Source organism: Macrosteles quadrilineatus, unplaced genomic scaffold (assembly GCF_028750875.1).
Source record: "Macrosteles quadrilineatus isolate MER2022 unplaced genomic scaffold, UCM_ALF_1.0 Scaffold_7__1_contigs__length_78375512, whole genome shotgun sequence".
Classification (NCBI taxonomy): domain Eukaryota; kingdom Metazoa; phylum Arthropoda; class Insecta; order Hemiptera; family Cicadellidae; genus Macrosteles; species Macrosteles quadrilineatus.
Genome location: NW_026542600.1, coordinates 50,691,738 through 50,714,112, shown reverse-complemented (window position 1 = coordinate 50,714,112; position 22,375 = coordinate 50,691,738). Strand labels below are relative to the sequence as shown.

The window sequence follows — 22,375 nt, the reverse complement described above, 5'->3', positions numbered from 1 at the left end:
GTAATGGTGTAAGATTGTCATTTAATTTTTTGTTCCTTTTTCAAGTTATTGTCACTTACATAGAAACAAAAGTAAATATGATAAAACCTAATTTGGTTAACTTCAGCTAAATATAAAATTTTATAAATCGGCGGTGAAAGTAATCAAACAGAGGTTTCATATTGAATTGTTAGTGAAAGTTACCTATCGGAGGACAAGTTTAATTTGAAATTAAACAAACAAAGTAACTTAATAAACAGAAAATAGTCAGCGATCGATCATAATATTAAGTAAAACGTTATTCAAAGTTTAATAACGGTCTTACAGGGGGAACCACAGCCGGCGCAGCCACTAAAGCTACTTAAATCTCCCCTCTCCCTCACACTTAAGCGATATTTTTAACGTTTATGAATTATTACTAACTTGCCTCTATGAAACAAAAGCTAATAGAGGATCTCCCCTAACTCGATGGAACTGAAATTAAACAAGGATATACAATTTCAGATCGGATGATGGTCGCTACAAGTACGAATTATGGATAACATTTTCAAACAATAAACAAACTTGCAAAAAGTTGAAACATAGTGGAACAATTCAGCATTTTACAATGTGAAATGTTTAAATTATTCAGGGAGGAATATTGTGACAGTGGGGATTTCACTATAGGCTATAGGCTACTGACAGTAGAGGGGGGATATAAGTTAATACAAATATACTGACAGTAGTGCGGGGGTATAATCTATAATTACTTTAGAAGACGTTTCCACTTAAATATGTAGAGGATGTAACACGTAACAAATTATGACATTGCCCAGATGTATGCTGAATATAATCGTAATAATGCCCTAAGAGTATTCCATCTTGCTTACAAAAACCATAGCAATTGATTTAAAAGTTATTTCTAAACTAACGAGATAAAAGGCAACATAAAATACACCGATGATAGTATAGAACATAAAACGTGAAACATATTAACCAACTAAGTCATTATATTTACATATGCAGTGAGTAATCTTTATTTACATCCAATCGCAGCATTGGACCCTTGGTGCTTGAAACAGAAGTTTGCTATTGAATAAAGTTCAAAGCTTAGTCTACATGAAACATTCCATTATTATGCGAAGGAACCCTGTAAACACAGTTTAGTCATTGATCGTTAGGAGCTACGTAGATAATTAACAGCTATTTTTTACTAGTGGGGGAGTGGGGTAAAACTTTGAACATTTGATTAATCGGCATCTCACCTGCAAGGTAGGGTTGACGACAGTGCAGCAAGGGATGTTGTAGTCCGGTGAACCCAGCACTAGGGCGAGGGATCGGCTTGGCTATCCGGGACTCCAGGTTGTATTGGGTGGTAAACTGGGAAGTCTGGAAGAAAGGGTCTGAAACAAAACCAACTCCACATCAGTTGCAACTTCACCATTTTCTGCAATCGACTGAGTATGATTATTGGTCCTTGACTCAGTAGATTTGATTTTCTTCGATTCCACTTAATTTGTACTCTATATAGTTCATACAGTCTTTCTTGGATTTTCAAAGGTAGTGTTACTGTAATGTTATTGACGATTATTCAACTACTTTATTAGCTTGAAAATGAACCTTTTAGTTCAGAACCTATGTCGCCATACAACACGCATATTATTGACCGTATAGCAGGCATCCCACCTTTTTACCTTTTTATTTGTAAAGAACGTGGTCAAAAGGATAAACAATTTTTAACTGCAGTATATGAAACAAACCTTGACCCAGAATTGAAGCAATTGACTTTTCCCAATAGTTTTTGAACCAGGAAGAGTAGGTGCACTTATTACAACATAAACACTGGGACAGCCATATGATCGGTCCTGCGAGTGTGGAGCCGAGCTTCAAACCATGAAGCATATAGTAAATTATATCACATAGTAGTGATTTTCTCTGGAAATACATTGATGCTATTTAATTATGATTTTACAACTACTGTACCATTGGTTTTCAGTTGTTTTTACGAAGGCAGCTGACTCAATAAGCCATCTTACATAGGTTTAAATTCTCTAAATTTTCTAAAAGATTAACTATTCAATAAATTAAGCACTAAAACACAACCTTCTTGATACACTTTGAAATGTATGCAAGTACATATAGAACAAGTATTTCTATTCTTTCCGTCAAATAAAAACGCGTGTAACAATAATATTAACTTATTCACAGTATTAACAATATTTCAGTTGATCAAGAACCATATTTCCAACAACCACATCACATTGTTTAGTAGGGAATATAATCTCGTAGCGATGTCATAAAATAATATCCTTTGAGGGAGGGTTTAAGCGGAACCTTAGGTACGAGGATAATTACTTTGACTCCCAAAAGCGCGAGACGAGGCAAAATGCTCTTGATATTAAAATAAACGTATTATACCCTACAAGGAAGACGGAGGGGGAAGTTGGGAATAAAGGGTGAGAGGCGTTAGGCGTAAGGATTGCAATTATATATTGTTGCCACCTTATGTCCTTTCAGGGCGGCACCTTCAAACCAACATTTCCTTTGTTTAAGACAACCTAGCCCTTATATCACACACCATCGCAATGCTTGTTTCCCGTCAGCCCTTCAGCGTACAAATAACACTTGATTACTAAAGTAGATTATGGTTTGTTTACTTTTATTACGTTTTTATGTTTTACATAACGTGTATTGATTCAATTTCTTTAAATATATAAACTCGTAGGTTATACAGTACTACTTTACTTCATTACTTCATACTTTACTTCATTACTTCATACTTTACTTAATTACTTAATACTTTACTTCATTACTTCATACTTTACTTCATCACTTCATTAGCTCGGCGTCTCTAAGGAGTTCAGGCAAATTGAAGAATATAGTTCTGTTATAAAATAAATAGTATTAACCTGTGTTTTGGTAGCTGAACGTTGTTCCTCTGTTTTAAAGTATATTGCATTGATGATGGTGTGGTTGTAAAAGATAAATATCTCTATTTAAAACCCACAAACAACTTAAAATGTATTTAAATAGTCATATTTCAGTTAGTAAAAAATCTGAATTTCCATATGTAGAAAGATAATTATTCACATATCTACCAAAACATATTTACTAGAAGTGAAGTCTCTACATTGAAACATCCTCTATGAAGAATCAAATATAAACTCCTATGTCGTGAAACGAAGAAGATGTAATATTATACGTAAAAGATTAAACTATCCGAAGCATTTGCTGATACTGTTTCAACAAAGCTTTTCTACAACAAAAACTGCGGGTACGAGGTAAAGAATACTTTCCCAAACATTTAAGTCTCGCGAAAGAAAGATTCGATACCGTAGTCCTAATCCACTACAATAACATCGTTTGCTTTTTTAGATGCAACGGCTAAAGACGATTCAATAGGCCGTATTTCCCCCCGTTTCAGCCATTCCTTTTCTATTGAAAGTGTTTCCTTTGCTGCCTTTACTAGTCAACTCAAATATGTCTCCCTAAATAATCGCTAGAAAAGGACCTATACGGTCTAGCCACTTCAGTGTATGATCTATGTACTATCATCTATGATCTGGTGCTCGAATCTATAATATCGGTCAATACTTCAAAAATTAATGCTAACATTGCATTAAAAATAAAATTAAAATAAAACACTGGATAGATAAAATATACATAATAGAGGACTAGAGTTAAAAATATTCATAAGTTGTATGCTTATGGAAAAGCACATTATAAAAGTAGAAAACACAACCAATAGTTAAAAACTGTTGAACACTACATCTTGTACCTTTAACCAATTATATTCTTGAGTGTGACAGATAGCGTGAAAATATAATAATATATTTCGTTCTTACCGTCTACGCAATCAGGGGCTATACTGCACTACGGCCGTTTCGGAGATAACTCCATCTTCAGGTGAGTAGTGGTACACTAAACTATGGTCTCGTTACACTCAACGCGATAGTTAACTAATCATAGAAGTGAGTTTCAATAAGAATTACAAGTGTAAAACAATCAACGTAAATGCCAATTTACAATGTGAATAATTAGGCAACTTGGAACCTTTAGTTTAGCCAATATTTTAACTCACATCTCTATAACATTTGCTTCGTATCTTAAAATCTAAAAATCACCATAATTTATTGCAGTCAATACCTACCGTCTATTTTCCAAGAATATTATTTTCTGTCTCTGGTTTTGACTACCATGACCCTATATAGTCCAAATATGTGTTTCTTTTTAATTTCCAACTGTGGCTGTGTTTTTTGTACCGATCTTGTATAGATCAAGTTACTTTATCATCTGTTGACAGGATCAGATTCCAGATCCTGAAACGTCGAGAATAGTTATACATTATATTTTTCTTACAGTTACTATAAAGCATAAATAATGGGTAATTGTAGGTCAACTTTTACTATGTAGTTTCATAAATAAACAATGCAAACCTTAATAAAATTGTCTCACGAACAAATCAAAACCTAAATGAAATTATTATTTCACAAATAAATTAGCAAATAAAAATCTGAATGAAATTTCACAAACATAATGAATCAAAATCTGACTTTAATTGTTGGTTTGTAATGTTTATGTTGACACGCAACAACAGGTTTATGGGTTAAGTTAAGTCGTATCAATGGTCCAATGGAATTACAGATAAACACTGCACCAGCTGATCGATTTAGCAGTGTTGCCGACTTATTTTCAAGCATAGGCCCTACACGTATTACGTGCCTACTTTGTGTGTTGGTTGAAATTCTGGAGTGCGGCAAAGTAAACGGGTTACCTCCCGCTATCTCCGCGTCCCGCCACCTCCGTGTACCGCAACCTCCGAATTTCAGAGTGACCCCTATAATCCTCGGTTACTTCCTGCGTTAAGACTTTCCGTCCAAACCTAACCTAACTTAACTTAACCTAACCTAACCTAACCTAACCTAACCTAACCTAACCTGACCTAACCTAACCTAACCCACGGGTTAAATTTTCATTAAATCTTCCATCCACGGGGCTTCGCAGCCGTGGATGTAATGACAGCTAACCGTGTGCTCCCACTATCTCCGCGTTCCGCCATCTCCGAACCCAAATCTGTCCCGCCATCTCCGAATTCTTGAGTGACCCTTGTAATCCCGTCACTGCCTGCGTTGTTAGCTGTCATTGCATCCACGGCTGCGAAGCCCCGTGGATGGAAGATTTAATGAAAATTTAACCCGTGGGTTAGGTTAGGTTAGGTCAGGTTAGGTTAGGTTAGGTTAGGTTAGGCTAGGTTAGATTAGGTTAGGTTAGGTTAGGTTAGGTTCAGTTAGGTTAGGTTTGGACGGAAAGTCTTAACGCAGGAAGTAACCGAGGATTATAGGGGTCACTCTGAAATTCGGAGGTAGCGGTACACGGAGGTGGCGGGACGCGGAGATAGCGGGAGGTAACCCAGCTAACAACGCAGGCAGTGACGGGATTATAAGGGTCACTCAAGAATTCGGAGGTGGCGGGACAGATTTGGGTTCGGAGATGGCGGAACGCGGAGATAGTGGGAGCTCACGAAGTAAACGTGCGACAAAGTAAAATGAGTGCGGCTAAGTAAGTAAATGCAGGAATTAGCTACTTTGCGTCCTATTATCAGTGCAAGGAAGCTCGCTTGTCGGGTAACTGTATGAAAAAAATGTTTACTATTCATGATGGAAATGTCTGCAAAACTTCTTCAAAACGATTTCAGAGTTACCAATTAGACGGTTGAGTTATGAGAGTCCCTGGCCAACAGTGACTGTCACTTGGGCTTATATTGCTTTGTGTTCCCATCAGGGTCTACAGCCGCCTCGTGACAGGTGTGTTTTAGCCTGCAACACCCTCTCCACACTCCACGGCCCGGGAAAATCTTTATTTCTAAATCGCACGAAACGCTTCCACGAAATGCTTCCATTTATTCACAAATGCCTACATGGAAATACAATTATTGTATCCCAATCTAGTTCGAAAACATTACCTAGTGATTTTAAGTCCATACATATTAAGTATGGACCATGGCGGATTTAACTGATAAAAAAATAGCTTTAGGCATTTTTATTCATTTTTGTTAATCTATATGTTAACTATCTGAATTTATCTTAGTATGATACGTTAAGATATCTTTCACTTTGCTCTAAAAAATAAGAGCATTTTGTTTTATTTTTATTTCATTTTTCATATCCCCTTGCTGTGTTTTACAAAAATCTATGTATTTTTAAGGAACGAACGGCTTTTGACACCTTGTGGCCTGAAAACGGTAGCCTAGATAGGGCTACAAGAATCGCTCCTTGAACTATTATTGAATACATCTTACTTAATGTATGAGGTATTTGAACAACATGTATTACTTTTTCAATTAAAGTTGATAATTATCGTGTACTTAAGCATACCTTATAATATATAGTTTAGTATTTCAATGTTTTATTTTTTTAAGTTAAAAACCATTGAAGCAAGGTTGCGAACGGGAGTATAAATCAATTTACGATATTTTTCATAGAATATGCTTATATCCATATCTGACGGTAGTTTTGTTCAATTCAATTCATTGGGTTCGTAGTACATGTAAGAATATTGCTAAATTGAATTTAGGCATACATTGGGTGAATATAAGCCACAAGATATGGTTGTGACAATCAGGTAATACCTTTATATAAGTAATCATGAAGACCAGTTTTATATCGGCTATCCTTTGTTCTAATTTAAAGGATTTACTATATTTGCATTTACTCAGTGTTTTTTATGTGGCTCAATATAAATTAAAACCCTAGGATTGGAGCATGTGCATACTATTAAATGACCCAAGAATAGCGACTTCGCAATCACCTACTTCCTTTTAACTACTCCTTGTTCACGTTCACATACTAACTTCTTAATCAAGAACATTCTAATCAGTATGTTTACATACTGGTGCTATAATAGGGATTTACATTCAAACTGTATATATTTGACGGTAAATATGTTTATATAAAATATATTAAACTGGCTTTTGGTTTCGAAAGCCGCTGTAACATCTTATATTTATGTCACCTCTACTTTATTATAGTGACGAAATCTACTTGAAGAATCTACCCAAGAATACTTACTTGGGTGCTTTAGCTCTAGTGACGACAAATTTGCAGCAGCATCCCAAAGTAACGTTTAAATGATAGTTGCCAGTTTACCACTAAAGCTTTTATTGGGGTGCGAGTGTTTAACTGATAGTTTAACAGCTTGGGGCCATTTCCGACGAGTCAAACGGCAGGTCCGCCCTTCTGAAATAATGATTTAACGGCCGCCGCTTGGCACGAAGGCAGAGGCGTTTTTGATGACAGCGTTAACTGGCGGACAGTGTTATGAGTTTATTGATTGTGCTGAGGTGTGTGTCCAGTAAGGGGGTTGAGGAGGGGGGTGCCAAGTGCAAGCGCTAAGTGGGCTGCCAGCTGACGCTTGGGGGACTCTTGAGAGGGGGGGCCTGACTTATCCTGCAAAACATACAGAGCTATACGAAACTGCAAACAAACGTAACGTGGGGGTGTTGACTATTTCCTCAGGCGGTTACCACCACTTATGTGACAAATGTAAACCTTTAGAAGGAGGTTGGTGGTTAATAATATAAAGCTAAGAGCTTAGACATCAGAAATGTCAAGTAGTAGTTGTTGAAGTTTCAAACCAGTAACAGAATGTTGCTGATGATTCTAAAACATAAATTAGTAAATAATTTGAGAAAAATACAATAAGGTCAACTACCTTTTTGTCTTCAGTCGTTTAAGGACCAACTGATTGCTGGTTTTGGGTAAAATTGACTCATCAAATCTTACATAAATCAATTATATAGTCTTTAGGTCCAACGCTTTCATTTTTACAAATAAATCGACACAATTGTTAAAACAAAAGTATTAAGACTAGGTAAATTTGTAACTCTAGGTCCGATAATATAATACACATATTTATATGACAATTTTAAAACACAATGAAAATGCTACAAAACACCAGGAAAACAATACATCGGGAGGATTAAAAGACAAAACTAATAATCCATAGACTCATCCAAAAAATAAAACGGAAAATGTACGTTGGCCTTTTTTTATATTACAATTTCTTAGTCTTGGTCGCAAGAACAATTTAAATGTAAAAGTTTTATTATTTTTAATAAATTTACATTGTATGCACTTTATTTTATAAATCATGTATGTATAGTGCCGAAAATAAGCAAGAAAGGTATTATAATTTTTGCTCGCTGAGTTTTTAAAACTGCTCATACAACTATGGTATACAATCGTTTAGTACATATAAGCTTAGAACTAGGAGCAAGAGCTTATAATAAACTCTATTAGCTTATAATAAAAACTAAATTATTTTTAAATCGAATAGTCACATTTTAACAAAACAGAAAACTTCCTAGGCCTTCAGTTTCCTTCTCAAATGTTTGATATCTCTGACAACTTGACATTTTGTCAATAGCTTTTGAGTTGTTCTTTTGTAAGTTTTGGAATTATTTGTTATTGTTTCTATCGTGAATTCAATAGTTTTGCATCTTCGAATCTTTTCTATAATAATAAACTTATAAGCACGTGGTGTTTTTCCTGTAAATTTACCGTCCAAAGCTCGAGTATTCTACTAATACTAAAAAAAGTTAGTAAAGACCGTTGTAAATATAAACTATTGCATGAAAATGTCAGTCCTCTGAGGATTTTTTGTCCTAGGATGCTAGGCACGAGCCTGGGATTGTTTTTCACATTACTTCAGGCGAGAACTAGGGGTTGCGGCATTATAACTTAGATAAAATCCATTGGTGATTTGGCGGCATAACACAAACAAAACTTTAACAACCATACGAATTATATAAAACGAACAAACCTGTCACATATATCTTTTACGATATATGTAATTTTTACATTAAAAAAACAACACTACTTCAGTCGAAATCCTAAAGTGCCTATTGTTAAGTTGAAAAGCCTTTTGAGTTATTGACGAGGGTAAATCAAAATTACATTTTTAGTTAAGGATGTACAACGCATGTATTTTAATTATCAGTTGCTTTTTCAAACAATGGTTATACGACGAACAAAGAGCTAAAGAATAAAATTTGATTTCTTGATAATATCATCAATGTAGATTCCGAAAATTTGAATACAACCCATACCTCTCTGGAAAATACAAACCCTTTTAAAGAGATATGATAAAGGTAAAATACCCCCACCGCAGCAAACCTTCAGACTAAGCGATTTTCCATTTGCCTAAATGGATTTACACTAAAATGTCTCCTTAAAAATATCACATTTCTTCCCTATTTCAATACAATTAGTTGAACGAGTACTTAGGTTTGCTACAACAGTTAGGGTAAAAGTGTTTTTTTGTTGTAAAATGTTAATAGTTTAGTAAAAAATTAATGTAGTTTCCAAATTTGATCAAAATATGTTCATAAACAAGCAAACTACAACAATTGGCTTATTCGCCTTAACAATAAATAACATGGGAATTTTAAATTTACAATTTTTTGGAATTTTCTCCGTAACCATTAGGCGTATAATAACGCTTCAATATACTTAGTTATTTAAATTTGTAAGCTCTACAAAATGGTTTGGAAAGAAATTGTGAAATTTCGTGTTTTCTGGGTCAAGGATGGGAAAAAACCTATTTTTACCCCATAAACCCCCATCCCATAGATCATGCTGGTTCGCGAACTCGTTCGAATAAATGTAGGTTTACACGATTGTTCCATATTTCATCAAAATCGAATGATTTTTTAGTTATCGTGCTAACGGACATATATATATATATATATATATATATATATTATAATTATATAATTATATATATTATAATTTGAACGGATGTTGTTTTTGGCCTCTAGGGACCTCAAAACGAAGAAATAAATTGGTCCTGGGTCCAGGTCTTACCATGATTACTACGGTAATAGCTTATTCCCTATATGGGAAATTTGCTGAAAGCGTTTTACACTAAACTGATTTTCCGTTATTTATGCTATCTTTAAGAACTTTTGTAAAATGATTTTTTTAGCTCGATAGCTATGTTTTACTTTTGAAAAATCCGTATTTAAGTACAAAATTTTAAAGACCTGCCAATTGCTGTTACTCCATTAATAAAGATCTCCGTGGAGCTTAAGCAAGCAAGTTCACACTTGAGACTAAAGTTGTGTTCCTTATTTCATCCACTAAATTTTAGCCGGTTAGTATTTGAAAAAGTAGTGAAAGAAAATTTACCCTTACGCCCAGCAAAGATTGCGTAGTTAGATTAGATCGCTGTGGTTTTAGTCGTCATCTACAATTGTGGCCCATCGCTAGTTTACAGACGTGAACAAATTAATGTGTTTGGACGTAGGAAATGTGTGCAAGGGGTAAAGGGAGTTTGGAGGTGGTCTTTAACATGCACGGTGTTTATTATGGTGCAGGAACACTTTTGCCAGTCTCGGGATTTAAGTTAAGGGCATTTTAAATGATTACATAATATGAATAATAAGGAAAAGGCAAATTGCCACACTTAATGCCTACCCTCTGACATAGTCTAAATGTCACCACAGGTATCAAGGATTATAAAGGTAATTTTAGTATCAAATAGTGAATTATAACCCGCGGCTTGGCCAGGTTGACGGGGAGAAACGGGAAACTCTAACTTCCCATTTATTTAAAAGAAATTGACATATCCCAGTATCTTAACATTTCCTTCTAATTGATATAACGCTACAGAAAATATTATTTTTTATTTGCACTTCGGTGTTAGTGCTTTAGAAGTTATTTTAATGTAATTTATTTTAAGTTATTTTAAAGTTAATTTTAAGTTACTATTAAGTTATTTTAAGTTATTATTAAGTTATTTTAAGGTGACTTGGGTGTCAAAAAGATTAAACTGCACATTACTTATACTTTTAATTGAACAATAACAGTTTAAGGTACTCTGTCATCAAGGTACAATATTCTCCTCTAGCCTATTATAACAGGGAATTAAAACAGGCGGGGACATAATTTACCTAGTGATTCCTTGGGTCAAAATAATAAAAAAAGATTATATAAAGAAATATTTCCTATCTAGTTTCGTTTAATGTCTGTTTGTCTGTGTGTATTTCTTATAAAAACATTGATAACACCTTGAGCTGTAGCTATAGCTGTAGCGTTGAAATTCAGCAAAAATGATCAGTTTAATGACCACTATCGTTCAAATCAAATGATCAAATGAGAATGTTAATGTTAATTTTAATGATCACTTATCTTTATGTATTAATCGCTACATAGCTACTATAACAATTGGTACGTGATATAAATTGTTAGTATAACCCCTAAAATAGCGAAGCATTTTACTAAGTCATGAACAATTATGTGTTTCAAAATTGTAATATCATATAAATATTGTCATATGTTTATAAATGGTAAGGAGAATGAGGGATTTTCCATTCCCGTTTCTCCCTGAACGTTTCCAAACTGAATTCCAATACCTGAGGAATCCGATGTGGCTATTTAATTTTTTGTCTCCCAATTAATTGGAAAACAAAAATTAAAACAAAAATTAACAAATTTGTAATTTTTTAATACACTTATCTTGATACACACTTGTGTTTATGTCTCATGTGTGGATTTTAAAAGCTTATAAATAATTTTATTCAAACTGGTTTTACGGAGGAAGAGGTTTCGGTTCGATGACTGGGCAGCGTTTAGTCACCCTATACCCGGCCATTCATTATATGTTAAGTGGCCGATGAAATTTCAACTAAAAAGATATTTGTCAAAAAAGACAATCAAGCGGGACCGCGTAGCAAAACATCGGGGAAGGGGTCCTAACGATGCGCAGACGCACCTGGTCCTTTGTGCGAACACGGGTTACAACAACATAGCCCCCTAAACTAGATTAATATTTATTGGTGGCTGAACATCGTTTGAAAATAGTGCTATTAGGCGATGGAGGGCACAATAGTGAGGAGTGCACGCTCGATTTCTTCGTGTGGGGTTTGGGGAGAGCCTACGAAGCCTTTAGCCCACAATCGGAGCCAAAAACTCACAAGTCGGCTCACTTTAGTTCATTTAAAATGTGGGTTACGGTGCTTGAGCGCCCTTCAAGGAATTCATCTGCATTCGAGGTGTCTTGAGTAGCAACAGGATGGACCTGGTTTGCAACACACGGCAGGACCTCACAACATCGTAATTACTTGAACACGTCACGTCCTTTTTAATCGTTATTTCTTTGCGTTGTTGAATATAACCATCCTATTTTGGCCAAACTTATCTAGTTAAAACAGTCACTCATGTTGTACCAGCGTGTCAAGTTTAATTTAAGTACCTCGGACAATATCATGAGCTTTATTGATATAATATAGCATATTTCACATTTTCTTATCATAAATTAGTAATTCTTACAATTAGATTTCCTAGTGTTTAGAGTAGGTAAAAGGTTAGATTTCTGATTGCCTTTAGGTATGTGTAAAATCTAAATGTTTATTTTTTAATACTCAATATATTATGATGCAGTATATTTTACAGCATATTTTACTCAATTTGTTTTATTAAACTTTAAAAATTGGGATTTGTGCACATTAAAATCTGTCTTCACCATTTAATCTACATGGGAAACACAATCATTTAGATTATGCGTAATAAGCCTTTGCATTAGGTTCGTGTGAAACATAATGTGTGATATAAAGTTATAAGCAATGAGGCTTGCTTTTTGTGAGTTCTATGCATTGGCGGCCACGGGAGCAGACCATAGACTCATACGGTGGTGCGGTGTCTAATCTAATGAAACATATCCTAATTTAGCCAGTAGTTGTTGGGAATTCTGAAACGCAGCTGAATCAATATTGAAAAATATTTACAAGATCAATAATAATTGATAGTTTCTTAAACATGTAAAAAACGTGGCATAATAGGAATATGCCACTTAAAAATATGAACTTTTGAACTTTTGAAATATGACTTTTGAATATGGGACTTTGTAAACCATGAAAGTGGATTGTGCAAGTAGTGGGCGAAAAAGACAAAAATCATATTGTTTCTGTAAGAGTGATTTTAAATCCCCATCCTGTGTTTCCTTGTCCTTATAAATTTAATTTAAAAAGATGTGCTGTGCGAAATACGAAATTCACAAACTCATTTTCACTTAACGACTCGCAATCGAATAAAAAATACACTTAATCATATTTTCATAAACATTATTATGTCACATATATGGAGTAAATCATTGTTTTTGAGTACACCTAATTTGACATACAAAAATTGCCCAATTCATCAATAAATCCTTTTACATGTAATTCCTACACAGAAACAGGTACTTTTCCATCTGTATTGATAGGCTGGAAAGTCGCCCTTTACCGTGCCTAAACACGTGCACTGCACGGTAAAAACTTTGTACCGTTCACTTAGTCAGCTAATTAAATAAACAGCTAACTGCAACGGCCTATTTTATTTTCTGGAATATAGAAATGATTTAATTTATGTTATGTCCTAAATAAATTGTGTTGTGCGTTTAAAATGTGCTAATTATTCTGTGTATTTACGACACACTACACTGTTTTAAGGAACAATTCCCACGCAAGGATTTATTTCAAAAAACAGCTGTTTGCCTCCAGCTTAATCAAATGGGAATTAATTACGTGTTCTGTACTGTAATGAGTTTTTACCGGATACCAACCAGCTGATTTTATGTTACAATGAGTGATTATAAACAAAAACATAATCTCTCTTTGAGGTTATAAGTAGTAATTGTTGGTCCTGTAGTCGGTGGGAATATATAAGGATCCGTACAGATTTTTTATGGTTAAGTTAGCTTACAGTAGTATAGCATAAAATGTCGTATGTCACTCGTCCAAAATGTGTTTACCGGACTCGTATGGTGATCCGGCACTCGACTTCGTCTCGCACGGAAACGACCACACTCATCCGGTAAGCACCTATTTTCAGGACCAGTGACGTAATATACTATTTCATCACACCACGCCGAAACTAACTATTTTCGATAACAGCTTATATCAAAGAAAGTAGTTATTTCCTGAGGTTTAATTAAGAGCGAGGGAAAACCGATCAGCTGATTTTCCCTCACTCTAAATTTACTTTTCCTCGCTCTCGATTAGTTCTCCATTTTATCCACTACGCGCGCTATTGTTTTGTTACGGTTTGTTTTAATGATTTAAATCAGCTGTTTTCATTGTTGCCCAAACCAAATGTATACAGAAACAGGCTTTATTTTGTTTGGTCAAAATCCGTTACGTGTCCACAACTCTATTTTTTCCAATTACACCTCTATAACTTATTAAAACCACAAATAATGGTTTAAATACCTTATACTGTCAAAAGTGATCCTTTGTAGTCTATGTAGGCTACTGCAGTTTCATTCCCGGGGGAACTTCATCAGGCTTGTAATGACATCTAAATTTCATTCCATAGGAAGTCGTCATGGTAAAAATCCATCAAGGTCATATATACATAAAACACGGACGAACACACGAACATAACACATAAACATTACGAAACACGGTACCGGAAAGCACGTTACGCACGGAGGGCAGGTCTAGACCGTGTTTCGTAATGTTTATGTGTTATGTTCGTGTGTTCGTCCGTGTTTTATGTATATATGACCTTGATGGATTTTTACTATGACGACTTCCTATGGAATGAAATTTTGATGTCATTACAAGCCTGATTAAGTTCCCCCGGGAATGAAACTGCAGTAGCCTACATAGACTACAAAGGATCACTTTTGACAGTATAAGGTATTTAAACCATTATTTATTACTTTACCAGTGATCCGGAGACTAACAACATGAAGTTATTAAAACCTATTATAGGCAATAAATATTGAAAAATACAATATTTAGAAACTGCAAATTTTAATCTGTTCGAGAAGTTTGGTTGGTTAGGTTAGATGACACTGTTCTCACTTAACCTAACCCAACCAAACTTCTCAAATAGCTTAAAATTCTGTTTTTGCCTATGTGTATTAGCATGCGTGTTTTAAATTGCTCAAAGAATGTCTAACATTTCTGATAATTTGTTGAAATTAACTTCAGAGGTAACTAATTACCTTCCACCAGAGAAATCTCAAGAAAGGTATGAAGAGGAATACAGAAAGTTTCGAAAGTAAAATGTTAGGCCTGAGTCAATTAAAGTAAGTGACGAAGTAATTATTAATAAAAAAATCTATGATCATGAAACCATATATGCACGATGTGAAGTGTATTTTCAATGATAAAGTGTTGTCAAAAATTATTTTACTACTACTGAGGTATGTTATTCTATATGTGTCTATTTTTCTTCGTGATGAAAAGTCTAGTTCATCATAGCTCGTACTGAAAGCGATTTTCCTGCTCCTGCACTATTATTACCGTCCTCGGCTTCGCCTCGTACGTGAAAATAACGCTCACATGCTCGGCTTCGCCTCATGACACTTCAGCGCGCCCCGGAAAATGTCACTTTCGGTCCTAGCACGATTTCTAGAAATATACCCGGTATGGATCATAAACATAAACAAAATGACGTTGTTGGCCCGAATCCTATACTAATAGCATTGAACATGTTTTAGCAGTTCCATTTAACCAATGTTAAATAATGTTTATTTTCGGGCCAAAAACGTCATTTGTTGATGTTTATGATCCATACCGGTATTTTTCTAGTAATCGTGGGTCCTAGTAGTGAAATATACTATTTCGTCAATCAATTTCTTACATCGGTAAAATTTAGAGTTACTGTAAAACCCTAAATTATTAATAAATTTATGATAAAAAAAAAACTAGTAATTACATGCATGTCATCTAAAAAATAATTATATTCTCACAAATCAGTAAAGTACGCGCTTTTTCAAGAATATTTCTCGAAGTACACAGCTGGTGCAGTGTTTTTCATTTCGTTCAACGGTTGGATTTGACCTAACCTAAAACGTAGTTGTAGTGTTTGAAAGACTAATTATTTCTATGCTTCCTAGTAACTGTAAGGAAAACATAATGTGCAACGCGAGCGCTAAGTTTCACTTCGCACACTAGTTACACAAATAACTTAAACCTCCCCACAAATAACTTAGTTTAAACATCGAAAAACACAATTTCAACGTTTAAACACAAATACCATGCATTACTACTACAAACAATAAAACTCGCGCTTCTACGATGTTTCGTAAGGTAAAAGCTTATTATTGCACGCAACATCGAAATAAAAGCGTAGACTTTTCGGTGACGGTGATGGACATTTCGCATTACGATTATTAAAATCAACAACGTTTTTGTGTTGTTTTGGGATCTGGAATCTTTTTTTTCAAATTTTCCCTCATACTCTACAAAGTACACATACATAACAGAGTCAAGGCTGGAAATCCATAGACAAATCCTACACAGGGAATGTGTGAATCTGGGATTATCCAGCTTTGATTCCACATGCAAACTGAATCTGATTCCAAATGCCTAAACGTCGTGAAAACGTTGTTGGTTTTTAATAATCATAATGGGAAATGTCCACACACATATATACAGGGTTAGTAAAAAGTCTGGAGACCCCCTGTTAATTTTTTAACGGCCCATACTAGAATAACTTAACTTGGCACACCTTTATGGCATGTTATGAAGTACTTTTTTTATGTATATACTACTTTTATATATACTTTTTACTTTGTATATACTATGTACTTTTTATATATATGTTTGTACAAATGTACCGACCTAAAACATTCTTAGATATGCTACACACCTTTTTGATTAATTTAAATGTTATTAATAGCGTTTTCCCATATAGCGAATAATCTATTACCGTACTTAGATCCGGAACCGATTTAATTATTCGTTTTTAAGTCCAGAGAGGCATAAAACATCATTCATTCAAATTCATGTATTTATGTGTGTACGTTAACACGACAATTTGAGCAAAAATGATAGTATTTCAATGAAATTTTGTGCAAACGTGTAAACGTACATTTCTTCGAACATATTCGCCAACCAGCATGATTGGTCAATGGTAACGGGGTTTTATAGGGTAAAAGTTAGTTTCCTCCTTTTTGATTTCAACCTTTTTGACCCTCAAAGTGGAATTTGGCAAATTTTTTCCAAACCAATTTGTAGAGTTTACAAACAAATAATGATATATATGGCACCGTAATTGTACGTCCAATGGTCACGGAAAATTATGAGAAAATTAAATGTACGATTGTCATGTAATTATTATGGAGAATAAGAAACCTGGTGTGATTTGCTTGTTTAAGGATTATATTTTGATCCATTTTTTGACAAATTAGTTTATTTAATATTAAGCTTTTACATTTCATCAAATTGCTTATTATTATTACCTTCCCTGCAGCAGAAAATCTAAGCACTCATTAAACTTAATTTGATTTTATCAATTTTACCTCTGATTGATTTATTATACATTATTTAAATCGTACAATTTTACATTAGTAAAAATCTAATCAGGCAAATTGAAATCTGCTGGTTTTCAGGTTTGCTACCGCGGAGTCAAATTCTTTGATTTGATCAAATTGATTCGTAGACAAACTGTGAACTCTGACCTTACTATTTAATGTACTTCGCTTGTTATGTAGCCCCATGACGTAGGGTTCGTTGGAGGTAAAATTCGCCCAGGGCTATTACACCACTTTGATGATATAGGGAAAAGAGGTTGAAAGTTACGCTCTTTCACTGTATGAAGAGTGTTGGAATGTCGTTTGACAACACAGCAACACACCACCGAGAGCAGATACGTGTTTGCGACATTTGTAACACGTACTCGACACGACACGTCCACGCAGATGTGTGTGTGTTTGTGTGCGTACAGCCTAAATGATGTGTCACCACAATACACGACCCCCGTCCCGCCCCTCGGTATCACATCAACCCCTCTACACAATTTCCACTTCCGTTTGCACGTGTATATGTCTGTCCGACTCTTCTGTTCCATAATTATTCGTTTTACGAAAGAATTTGTTTACAGTGAAATACTGTATCCGGGGCTCATGAGGTGTTGGATAGGTAATCCAATTCAATTGGTTGATTTCGAAGTGTTAGTGGGAAAATAATAAATGACAAACCCCCCCCCCCCCGCTCATTATTCCGTTTGTGATAGCGCTCCCTCTGAGATTACATAGAAGCTCTATTTGATGGGTATCTTAAATTTTTCCCACCCTAAAGCTCTAACTACAACTATCTGCCCCGGGAGATTAGTCGAAAACAACTACTGTTTATTAAATATTTATAACTAACTTTCCGCCGTGTTCTTTTTTTATTATATATGGGGCCCTAGATAAGACTGGAAGAAAAAACTCTTGCTAAAGGCAAAGGTGGACAGCAGTGGACACTGGACAGGTAATAACGGTCCAATGCAGATGCGGAGGAAACTATATTCAATTATTGTTGTAGTAGTTTTCTCAGGAGGATTGACTGGGCTGCTCAACCCAGGCAAGGCAGGATACGTTCTTACACTTTTAATAACCTAGCTGGTTGTATTTTGCTCAGAGAAAGATTTTTACAATTATAATTTCTTTCTTTATTGTTTTTTAGATCATTGATTAACTAACTTTTCTTAAGCAATTAATTATCTGTAGAATCGTGGGTGGTCCACCATGTCAGTTGGAATTACTACGTTAGCCGACGGAGAAAGCTACAAGAAATATTTTAAGTTGTAGTGGCAGAAGAGTTTAATTGACAATTTTTGTTCTTAATCTCAGATCTCAGATATCAGCCATTAGAATAACCCAATGACAATAATAGTTAAACGTAGACCATACTTTAATAACAATTTAATGATTAATTTAATAATTTAATTAATGATAATTTAAAGAGAAATTCTATTATTGAAATGGCTTCTATAATTAAAAGTCGTGATTCATATCGGTAGATGAAATTTTTATTCAATACTGACCGTGTATAAGTTGAATGAATTGAATGTTTCTATTAGTGCCTTGTTTCCGATCTGCCACTGTTGGGCTCCAAATGGTCTATAACCGCTTTCATCAAGCAAACCTGATCTGATAGCTTAAGTCTTATCTTTTAGCTATTTTCTTATCATTTTAATTGACTAATCAAGATTGTGAATTGCTTAAATCTGTTTGCAATGAGCCAATCGATGTGATTTGTAGTGCCCACAGGAATAGATCAATCAATTAATTGATAGTTCGATGAATTAAAATATATTTTGTACCATTCCATTTTACTACATTTGGATGGATTTAAAATTAGCCAAAGATACAGTATAAAATGTAGAAATGTTGGGTATAGTAGTGTAATAATATAGGCAACTTAATCAGTTATTTGACATAAATTATTTACACATGCTGATTAAAACCCATATTACCAAACCAGAAACTTAAAATTTCACCCTAGCTGTTAAACTGCATGGATAAAAAGTCCGTATACAATTACAGCAGTTTGTAACACTGAAGTTAGAGAGTGTAAACTCCTAATGGTGGTGTAGCTAACGTGGTTTTTCACGTTATTGTGTCATTTTTAACCAATCTAAATTTAAAAGTATAATTCACAATACAAATACCTAAAACAATATAGCTGTTGTAGCGTCTCGGGTGACTTTGACTGTAACATGGCTTCACAGTTTTCAGGACTGTCTATAGGAATCTAAGGTTCCTATATAAAATACTATTGACGTGTAAATTAAAGAACAGGCGGAAATAAAAGCCTGATTCTCTATACCCGTTCACAAGGTGTGAAAGTATAAAGTTGATATATTGATTTTAGTTTTTGTATCGTTTTATTCAACTAAAAGATTTCTATAGCTTGTTAAAACGGCTGGCTATTTACACGTTGATAACGGCAATACAACGATTATGATACTAGCATAGATAAAGCATATTCCAAATATTACTCTAGCAAAATAATAGCGCATCAAACGATTCCGTCCTATGAGACAGTCCAATACAAATATAAAATTTAATTGCCATTCTTTGTGCTAATTTTTTTCTACAATTTAGGAACTCAACTGATAACTTATTGATACATTCTGTTAGCATCTAAAGTAGTTGGTACTCACTGGTAACTGGTGGTGTCTTGCCTGGCTCTGGTCCAAGGATCGCGTTCACACTAAACTTTAGCACTGGAGCACTCGGTTCTTTCTCAGTCTGACAGTCCTGAGCTCGCCTACTGTTCGGCTTCAGCACTACTACGTTTTGTTTGTAATCGCTGTACAGTTCACTAAACCTACTAGAAGTCCGCTGGTCGTATTCGTGTCTGAACACTCCCTCCGCATAGCTCTTGAACACGTCCGAGTGGTAGAAATGACGGAACGTGTCCGAGGGGTAGTTGGGTGCAGGAGTTACCACCGGAGACTTGGCTGACTCCATCGTACCTGGGTCTTCGCCCCGTACCTGGACTGCCTCCGCTGATTCCTCTAAGAAACGGTGACTAGGTGGTGAACTGTTTTCAAAATCTGGAATAAAAAAGGTTATAAAAGTATTTTACAAATGTGATTCTATTTAATTGAAAATTAAATATTTGTTCTACACAATTAAACAGTCATTTTATAGCATGTAGGTGTATAAACAACGATGAGCGACCAACGTTTTGAATGAATCTACGGAACACCCAAGCGTAGGATTTCGTGTCGTACTTTTGATTATAAAAACTATTGAGAGAACATTCTAGAGCTTAAGTAATTCTATAAGCTCTAGAATGTTCTCCAATAGTATTTTGACTTTGTAACCAGGGATAGAATGATTTGAAAAAGAGGTGGAATATCCGGCCCGTTCAGATAATATTCATGTTGCATGGACTTTTCAAATTTAAGGTAATTAAACATATGCAGGGTTTGGTAGTAGTTTTTGTTAGTTTTTTATCCTTGTGTTTACCTAAGTCAGTGGCATTTTTTAGTCAATCTAATCGCTTTTCAAGGGAAAACCGTCCAAACCCATTAGATTTTTGTGGATATACCGGGAATCAAACCAGTCCATCCCGTACCTAAGTCCGAGAACCACTAGGCTATCAACACACCCAAATCAGAATTGGACTCTGATGACGATGCAAATACTGGCTGGCACAATTTGACTTTGATGATGGTAGATGATGCAATTTGACCTTATTAACTCACAAACTAAACAACAAAGAAAAAATAAAATAATAGAGGAAACTGAATATTCTTATAATATTATTTTACTTTAATCTATTTTGTGACACCAATTACAATCAGCAAAGGGTTGATTACCGTCACTATTTTTAATAATTACCCCTCTTGGGAGACCATCTGTCATTGGGTTCATGACAGTTGTCTGTCCTTGATTCGGTGTCATGGGCGACTTCCAGACGCGCTTTCAAACGACCCGAGTCTCCAGAATGGTCTTGATCGGAGGAGTCTCCGAGTCCAGGAGACAATCCTTCCGACTTGTGGACGCGGTAGTCCGTGGGACAAGGGGATCCGGAGCTCTCGTAGTCCGGACTGGGGCTAGCCGGGCCCGGCGGGGAGTTCGGGGTTCTCCTCTCGTTCAGTAGGTTGTCCATGAGGAATGCCGAGGATGCTGTGAACAACGGAGAACCCTTGGCCGCAAACAGCTGCCTGGAGTATCCGTGTAGCGGCGATGGTACCAGTACGTTGGGGAACATGTCGTCTGTCGTTCAAGTCATCCCCCTGAAACATTGCAACAACGTTACGCAACGTATAGAAAACATATATCCATACACCGATTTTTTATGTCGGAGATGATAATCATCTCGAAATCTATGTAAAGATGTTAAGGTACTTTTATGACGGAATGATACGTTTTATCTTTCAAGCTACTATTTAACTTCTTATAAACCATTCTGCTATATAAAAAGCTGTGATCTTGTGGATCGGGCGTTTCCAAGGAACGAAACGAACAAGTTTAGCTTATCGTTGTAAATCCGGTGCTAGGGTGAGCAAATCGAGTGACCGCTTATATGGCGCAGATTCTTTGCGTTAATTAAACTATTATTGATACGGCCACAATGATAAACTATACAATATTGAATAATAAAATGGAAAAATAATACCGTAGCAAAACTAAGTTGATAAATTAAATCTGCGATAAATGGAATGTTTACAATGGTAAAGCGCAACTTTTACCTCCCCAGGTACTGAGGGGCGCCTTTTGAAATTATTGATGAGCTAGTATACTTTTTAGTCGGCTATTTACTATGTCTCTTTTACTGAGCAGGCCTAAAAAGATACCCAAGAGAAAATGTTGCTGGATACCCGATTAAAGTTCGTTACAACATGCGCTGTTTAACTGACTTGGTTAAGCCAACATTAGCCTCATGTATTACATGAGAAATTATACAGATATTTGATTGTAGGCTAATCAGCTGCAACTAGGAAAACCCTTTTTTAATAGTTTCCGGGCTTAATCAACAAACTTATCTATGCATCAGGGTAGTTTTTTGGCGATCAACTACTATTTTGGAAAATGCAGGTTACAGTATACAAATAATAATACCATTTGTGTAATTATTATTGCATACTACCAAAACTGTAATTTTGGTTGTTGGCTCTAGGACAACTTTCGTTGAAGAAAGCCA

The 22,375-nt window shown here is 35.2% G+C and overlaps 1 protein-coding gene across 1 annotated transcript in view; it reads right to left on the bottom strand.

Annotated features, from left to right (window-relative positions):
* Window positions 1-21,442, bottom strand: part of LOC128998971 (homeobox protein Hox-B3-like) — a 43,013-nt gene extending 21,571 nt beyond the window's left edge. The window contains exons 1-3 of the mRNA XM_054425328.1: window positions 21,070-21,442; window positions 19,881-20,276; window positions 1,224-1,361 (exon numbers count right to left, since the gene is read on the bottom strand). Coding sequence (XP_054281303.1) covers window positions 1,224-1,361; window positions 19,881-20,276; window positions 21,070-21,442 — 907 coding nt within the window. The remainder of the gene's footprint in view (window positions 1-1,223; window positions 1,362-19,880; window positions 20,277-21,069) is intronic.
* Window positions 21,443-22,375: the final 933 nt, after the last annotated feature.